At 44.3% G+C, this 8775-nt stretch overlaps 1 protein-coding gene across 1 annotated transcript; it reads right to left on the bottom strand.

The window, feature by feature from the left end:
- Nucleotides 1-1319: 1319 nt before the first annotated feature.
- lrrc18a (leucine rich repeat containing 18a) lies at nt 1320-5412 on the bottom strand. Its single transcript, XM_014154450.2, has 3 exons — nt 5040-5412; nt 2574-2794; nt 1320-2273 (listed from the first exon to the last, which is right to left on the bottom strand). Exons 2-3 carry the CDS (start codon nt 2788-2790, stop codon nt 1705-1707), a joined length of 786 nt encoding a protein of 261 aa, XP_014009925.1. The 5' UTR covers nt 2791-2794; nt 5040-5412; the 3' UTR covers nt 1320-1704.
- Between the last annotated feature and the right edge of the window lie 3363 nt (nt 5413-8775).

The following is an 8775-nucleotide window of genomic DNA, read 5'->3' as shown; positions in this document are numbered from 1 at the left end:
ACCTCCCTACAACGCCTGGGCATGCTCCTGATGAGGTGGCGGATGGTCTCCTGAGGGATCTCCTCCCAGACCTGGACTAAAGCATCCGCCAACTCCTGGACAGTCTGTGGTGCAACGTAGCGTTGGTGGATGGAGCGAGACATGATGTCCCAGATGTGCTCAATTGGATTCAGGTCTGGGGAACGGGCGGGCCAGTCCATAGCATCAATGCCTTCCTCTTGCAGGAACTGCTGACACACTCCAGCCACATGAGGTCTAGCATTGTCTTGCATTAGGAGGAACCCAGGGCCAACCGCACCAGCATATGGTCTCACAAGGGGTCTGAGGATCTCATCTCGGTACCTAATGGCAGTCAGGCTACCTCTGGCGAGAACATGGAGGGCTGTGCGGCCCCCCAAAGAAATGCCACCCCACACCATGACTGACCCACCGCCAAACCGGTCATGCTGGAGGATGTTGCAGGCAGCAGAACGTTCTCCACGGCGTCTCCAGACTCTGTCACGTCTGTCACGTGCTCAGTGTGAACCTGCTTTCATCTGTGAAGAGCACAGGGTGCCAGTGGCGAATTTGCCAATCTTCGTGTTCTCTGGCAAATGCCAAACGTCCTGCACGGTGTTGGGCTGTAAGCACAACCCCCACCTGTCGACGTTGGGCCCTCATACCACCCTCATGGAGTCTGTTTCTGACCGTTTGAGCGGACACATGCACATTTGTTGCCTGCTGGAGGTCATTTTGCAGGGCTCTGGCAGTGCTCCTCCTGCTCCTCCTTGCACAAAGGCGGAGGTAGCGGTCCTGCTGCTGGGTTGTTGCCCTCCTACGGCCTCTTCCATGTCTCCTGATGTACTGGCCTGTCTCCTGGTAGCGCCTCCATGCTCTGGACACTACGCTGACAGACACAGCAAACCTTCTTGCCACAGCTCGCATTGATGTGCCATCCTGGATGAGCTGCACTACCTGAGCCACTTGTGTGGGTTGTAGACTCCGTCTCATGCTACCACTAGAGTGAAAGCACCGCCAGCATTCAAAAGTGACCAAAACATCAGCCAGGAAGCATAGGAACTGAGAAGTGGTCTATGGTCACCACCTGCAGAACCACTCCTTTATTGGGGGTGTCTTGCTTATTGCCTATAATTCCACCTGTTGTCTATTCCATTTGCACAACAGCATGTGACATTTATTGTCAATCAGTGTTGCTTCCTAAGTGGACAGTTTGATTTCACAGAAGTGTGATTGACTTGGAGTTACATTGTGTTGTTTAAGTGTTCCCTTTATTTTTTTGAGCAGTATATATAGTAGAAACAGAAAGAACACACTGCAAATGTTCAACACATTCTTTATTTCAACATTTTACAACATGAAGACTGAAGCCAACCTTTCCTAATGGCCTGTGGAATCATTGTTTCACAGGTAAAATAACAAATACTGTAAATTCAGCTAATGTTCATTGTCGACCTTCACAAACAGTGACACAGTGCCAGGTGACGTACATTGATATGACCTGACTTCAATAGAAAAGTATATTCATTAGAAAATTACAATGGCAACATGTTGTCCATTTTGTCGGTTTGAGCACTGTCCATTTGGATCAATCATCACATCATAGAACTCAGCTCAATTGCTCATTGGTTATGTAGAACTATATCCAGTTGTTCATTGGCTGTCCTTGAGTGTCAAACCTCTCCCTGGACCATTATTCGTCACTCCTCACCTCCACTGTTCCTGATTGGCTTGGGCCACTGAGTTTGGCGTAATCAGCCCGGAGTACGGCACACCCCTGCCCTCCGCATTACCCTCTCTGTCCCTCCTCCCTCCTAGCATCCACCTCCTCTCCTTCTTGCAACTCTCCAAACAGGACCCACACAGACTCCCCTCCTTAGCCAGGTACACCCCCTCCTCCAGCCCCCCTTCACCCCTCGTCGCTCCCGAGTCTCCCTGGGCGTAGGACAAAGGGTTCCTCTTGGTGTTGAGTCTGATAATGCTCGGTAACACCTTGATAAACTCAGGCAGGGAGGGGAACAGGTTATCAAACAGGCCCAGCTCTTGGAGACTACAAAGCCCCACCATGGTGGGAGGCAGGGTGTCCAGGCGGTTCATGCCCAGGTTGAGGCTCCGTAGGTGGGCTAGGTTGCCTAGCGAAGGGGGAAGACCTGCGGAGGTCAGGCGATTGTTGGATAGGTTGAGGTGTGACAGCGCCACCAATTGGCTGACTGTCTCCGGTATGGCGTCCAACTGGTTGCTATGGAGATCCATCCAGCGGAGCGAGGCCAGGTCACCTGGATGACCAGAGAGGAGATACGTTTTACTTAATTGTGTCATCCTATGTATGTGCTTTGTTCTGTGTTTTTTAGAAGGTGGGCTCAATACACATCTGTGTGACTTACTAACAGACCTAATCAACAACAGAATCCAAATCTGCCAAGACTGACACTATTTGCTCTTCCCAATGTGACCACACCTCAAGGCACGCATCAATTCTTTGCCGATTGGAATTCTGTCACTCACATATTATGATGTTATTACGTAAGTCTACCATTTAAAATAGCCAAACGACCTAAAGGACGGTAAATAAATACCAATGAAGTCTGGTAGCTTCTTGAGTTGGTTGCGGCTGAGGTCCAGCTCGTTGAGGTCTGGTAGTTTGAGGAGACACTTGGGGAAGGTTGCGATCCCCATATTACTGAGGTCCAGTCTGCGGTGGCCATCAGTGGTCACACGCACAGCGTTCTTGGCCATCTTCAGAGTCACCTTCTTCCCCTTAGCACCTCCTCCTTTCTTCCCTCCTTTAGCCATGGTGCTGCAGGGAGACATGGTTAGAACAATCAATCACATTATATCATTATCAGTGGTTATCCAGACTGGGTAGCGTGTTTCAGTACCAAAGGTGGCCAGAGCATGCGTGTGTCGTGAGTCCTCCATGCAGAGTAACTGAGTCCCAAACCATATTGTGTGTGTGTGTGTGTGTGTGTGTGTGTGTGCGCGTGTGTGTGCGCGTGTGTGTGTGCGCGATGGAGAAAGAGTGAGAGTGAAATGAGAAGGCTGATGTTATTTACACAGGGGCTCATGTCTGGCCTGGGGTGGAAGAGAGGGATCCATGCTCTCTGCAGAGAGAGAAATGTAGACCTGTGTGTGTGTGTGTGTGTGTGTGTGTGTGTGTGTGTGTGTGTGTGTGTGTGTGTGTGTGTGTGTGTCTGCTCCTGCCTGTTCACCCAGTGTTTCCCTTATTAAGGCTAATGACTGACAGAGTTCTATCTCAACAGCAGAGAGGCGACAGAACAGACACAGAGTAATACATACATAAGGTAATACTGGTAAACAAATGAGTGGTGAAGCTTCCACACAGTTCAGCTGGTTGAACTGGGAAGCCTCTCCCAGGTGGGGAGTGTGTATGCATGTGTGAAAAGAGACTGAGTCAAATCAGGACTTTGATAGATTACGGTTAGGGCTCTGCTCCTCTCCCCTCTGTTGCAGAGAGCAGTGTGTGTGTGTCTCAGAGAGCAGTGTGTGTGTCTGTATTAAAACCCTAAGGCCCTCTATCGCCTCATTAATCATATTGAGGATCACAGAGAACAGAGAGGTGATTCACCATCGCTTGTTTCCATTACAACCTTAGATAGGAAACTATTGCTTGCAATTACTACCTGCAATTATACTATATTGTACAGAGCGACAAATGCAATGATTGATTTAGGCTGCTTTTACAAAAATAATGTGATAAGGAATTACTTGGGGTAAAAATTGCATACACTTCAGATCGCTCTTGATTTGTGAAATCAAGTGTATGACTTTGTATTAGTATCGTAGAACCCAGAGATATTTCTGTAAATGGGAATGAGACCAGTACGTTTACCACAAGTCTGCTGTTCAGACTTTATTTCTGGGCTTTACAGGTGAGAGATAACTGAATATTATTGAGCTTAGTTAAACAAGATGTCCTGATTTAAGCCCAAATCCATTTTTGGAATTAACTTAGGGGCTTTTCACACTACTGAGCCGAACCAAGCCAAGCCAAACCAAGCTGTACTGAGCCCGCCTAGTTACATATGCATCCACCATAGTTGCTGGAACCATGTTGAAAAGAAATGGCCTTTCCATGCCTGCATATTTTGGTTGGGGTTGGCACGATAGTGTGAAATATAAGTTATGTAATGTAGTAATAGATGAGGATAAGTCATAACCCCCCCTATCAACATCGGCGAGACCGCAGTGGAGAAGGTAGAAGCTTCGTTCCTCTGCGTACACATCACTGACAGACTGATATGGTCCACCCACACAGATATTGTGGTGAAGAAGTCGCAGCAGCGCCTCTTCAACCTCCGGAGGCTGAAGAAGTTCGGCTTGGCACCTAAAACCCTCCCAAACCTTTACAGATGCACAATTGAGAGCATCCTGTCGGGCCGTATCAACGCCTGGTACGGCAACCGCACCACCCGCAACTGCAAGGCTCTCCAGAGGGTGGTGCGGTCTGCCCAACACATCACTGGGGGCAAACTACCTGACCTCCAGGACACCTACAGCACCCGATGTCAGGCCAAAAATATCATCAAGGACAACAACCGCCCGAGCCACTGCCTGTTCACCCTGCTATCATCCAGAAGGTGAGGTCAGTACAGGTGCATCAAAGCTGGGACCGAGAGACTGAAAAACAGCTTCTATCTCAAAGCCTTCAGACTGTTAAATAGCCATCACTCGCATATTAGAGGCTGCTGTCCTATATACATAGACTTGAAATCACTGGCCACTTTAATAATGGAACACTAGTCACTTTAATAATGTTTACACATCTTACATTACTCATCTCATATGTAAATACTGTATCCTATTCTACTGTATCTTAGTTTATGCCACTCTGACATTGCTCATCCATATATTTATATATTTTTAATTCCATTCCTTTACTTTAGATTGTGTGTATTGTTAGATATTACTTGTTAGATATTATTGCATTATTGGAGTTAGAAAACTAGCATTTCGCTACAACCGCAATATCTCCTAAAAACGTGTATGTGACAAATAACATTTGATTTGATTTAAGTACTTACCATGCTTTATCTACAGTAGAGTGAAGAGGTTCAACCAGTTGATCTGGCCTGTGAAGTTTGGTAGCAGTGTAGTGTGTCTGTCAGCAGCTCCAGTTAACTGGCCATTCCATGCCACCTGAGAACCATGCTCCTTACAATCATAGAAAATTCAGTTTTCAGACAATGCTGCAACTGGCAATTGCAAAACACTGTAGGCTTCTGATGTTTCAGTTAGTGGACTCCATTAGAGTATAGTTTATAGTAGTATCAAACTTGAAAACACCTTTTATATGTGGATGAATAGATTTAGAGTTGAGTTTAGTCCTGAAATATGCACTCTCAATGCCCCAGTTGCACCCTCCCTCTTCCACTCTCTTTTTCTCTACACAGAGGTGGGCAGGAAAAGGTTTCTGTTGTTTAAAGACGTTACTAAGCAACAGGAGTCTGTGGCGCCAGGACTTTATGAGAGAGAGAGAGAGAGAGAGAGAGAGAGAGAGAGAGAGAGAGAGAGAGAGAGAGAGAGAGAGAGAGAGAGAGAGAGAGAGAGAGAGAGAGAGAGAGAGAGAGAGAGAGAGAGAGAGACCCCCAGAGTGAGAGGGGATTGAAATTTCAGCAGCCATTAAAATGTAATATTCTCCCAAATCAGATTAAAATATATCTAGAAAATGTACAGTTTTTGGCATAGATACTGTGGAGCTTAAACACACCGATTATATTGCAGGCTTCAGTTGTTGGAATGAGATATTTTGTGGGAGTAGTGCTAGTGCTCAGTAGTTGGCAGGTCTTCTAATGTCTGAACCCCCTCTTTTGAACCCTGGCTTAATGATCATGATATTACAGTTGAATTAGAAAACAGTTGGAGAAGAATCTTCTATGCCACTTCTATGGCTTAGTAAGAGTTCCTTTCTCTGTTGAAAAGCAGGAAACACACACACACACACACACACACACACACACACACACACACACACACACACACACACACACACACACACACACACACACACACACACACACACCAACACACACACCTCATGTGTGGTGAAGGCTCCTTATTGGTTTCACATCTTCAAACTCCTGTATAAAAAAGCATAATAGAGCATTGGCTCACCTTAATGTCATAAAGTAGGCTACCTAGTTATATTCGACCAACAACTGTCTCTGATAATATTCTATGGAACACTTGTGTTGTCTTCGGGGACAAAAATAACTAATTCCCTGTAAACCCATAGATGGCACCATACGCTACTCTACATGAGAACACACTTCACACACACTAAACTATGCTTATAGCTGAGTGTCCTTGTTTTTCTAAAACACTCACTAACACACACAATCTATCTCACACACACAGCCTCACCTCTCCCCACTCACTACTGCACTGTTCTCGAGTCTGAGGTTTAGAACTCTCAAAGGCACAACAACAACATTCCACACATGGTTGCTAGGCAACCCACAATCAGAACAGGTCCCTGTGATGTCACTGACTGACAGAGTTCTAAATGTTTTCATTCATAAAATCATAAAATAAATGAAAAACAATTTGTATTTATAGAAGACCTTTCATACATTTCAAAGAGACAATAGGGTAATCAAATTAAATCAAATTGTATTTGTCACATGCGCAATGAAATGCTTACTTACAAGCCATTAACCAACAATGCAGTTTTAAGAAAAATAAGTGTCTAAAAATAGATAAGTAAATCTAAAATAAAAGTAACAAATTATTAAGGGCAGCAGTAAAATAACAGTAGCGAGGCTATTTATTGGGGGTACCGGTACAGAGCCAATGTGCTGGCGTCTCCTTCCTGAGCGGTATGACGGCTGAGTGGTCCCATGGTGTTTATACTTGCTTGTTTATTGTTTGTACAGATGAACGTGGTACCTTCAGGTGTTTGGAAATTGCTCTCAAGGATGAACCAGACTTGTGGAGGTCTACATTTTTTTCTGAGGTCTTGGCTGATTTCTTTTGATTTTCCCATGATGTCAAGCAAAGAGGCACTGAGTTTGAAGGTAGGCCTTGAAATACATCCACAGGTACACCTCCAATTGACTGAAATGTTGTCAATTAGCAAATCAGAAGCTTCTAAAGCCATGACAATATTTTCTGGAATTTTCCAAGTTGTTTAAAAGCACCGTCAACTTAGTGTATGTAAACTTCTGACCTACTGGAATTGTGATATAGTGAATTATAAGAAGAAATAATCTGTCTGTAAACAATTGTTGGAAACATTTTTGTGTCATGCACAAAGTAGATGTCCTAACTGACTTCCCAAAACTGTAGTTTGTTAACAAGAAATGTGTGGAGTGGTTGAAAAACAAGTTTTAATGCTTTACGGTGGGAAATACACATGCGGAGATCATCCTTTCACCCACACACGTCTCAGAAAGACAAGGCAGTTGGAACCAAAAATCTCAAATTTGGACTCCAGACCAAAGGACAAATCTCCACTGGTCTAATGTCCATTGCACGTGTTTCTTGGCCCAGGCAAGGCTCTTCTTCTCATTGGTGTCCTTTAGTAGTGGTTTCTTTGCAGCAATTCGACCATGAAGGTCTGATTCACATAGTCTCCTCTGAACAGTTGATGTTGAGATGTGTGTGTTACTTGAACTCTGTGAAGCATTTATTTGGGCTGCAATTTCTGAGGCTGCGAACTCTAATGAACTTATCCTCTGCAGCAGAGGTAACTCTGTGTCTTCCATTCCTGTAGCGGTCTCCATGAGAGCCAGTTTCATCATAGCGCTTGATGATTTTTGCAACAGCATTTTTTTTCCGTATTTACTGACCATGTCTTAAAGTAATGATGGACTGTCATTTCTCTTTGCTTATTTGAGCTGTTCTTGCCTTAATATGGACTAGGTCTTTTACCAAATAGCGCTTCTTCTGTATCTTCTGTATACCCCCCTACTTTGTCACAACAGAACTGATTGGCTCAAATGCATTAAGAAGGAAATAAATTCCAGAAATTAACTTTTATCAAGGCACACCTGTTAATTGAAATGCATTCCATGTGACTACCTCATAAAGCTGGTTGAGAGAATGCAAAGAGTGTGCCAAACTGTCATCAAGGCAAAGGATAGCTATTTGAAGAATCTCAAATATATTTTGATTTGTTTAACACTTTTTTGGTTACTATATGATAGTTTTGATGTCTTCACTATTAATCAACAATGTAGAATATAGTAAAAATAAAGAAAAACTGAATGAGTAGGTGTTTAACCTGTTATGGCTAGTGGGCAGTATTTTCACAGCTGGATAAAAAACGTACCCGATTTAATCTGATTATTACTCCTGCCCAGAAACTAGAATATGCATATAATTATTAGCTTTGGATAGAAAACACTCCAAAGTTTCTAAAACTGTTTGAATGGTGTCTGTGAGTATAACAGAACTCATTTGGCAGGCCAAAATCTGAGAAGATTCTGTACAGGAAGTACCCTGTCTGACCATTTCTTGGACTTCTATAGCCTCTCTATCCATTACAAAGGATCTCTGCTGTTACGTGACACTTCCTACGGCTTCCATGGGCGCTCAGAGCCCGGGAAAAAGCTGAATGACGTAATTCAAAGCCCTGGCTGAAACACACGAGCGCTTTTGCTAAGTGGTCTATCAGAGGACAAAGGGCTTAGGCGCGTGCACTGGCCACCCCCGTCTTTCAGTTTTTCCCTCTATTTACCGAAAAGCAGATTCCCGGTCGGAATATTATCGCTTTTTTACGAGATAAATTGCATAAAAATTGATTTTAAACAGCGGTTG

The sequence above is a fragment of the Salmo salar genome, chromosome ssa18, assembly GCF_905237065.1.
Source record: "Salmo salar chromosome ssa18, Ssal_v3.1, whole genome shotgun sequence".
In the NCBI taxonomy this organism is placed as follows: domain Eukaryota; kingdom Metazoa; phylum Chordata; class Actinopteri; order Salmoniformes; family Salmonidae; genus Salmo; species Salmo salar.
This window is presented reverse-complemented; position numbering and strand designations above follow the sequence as displayed.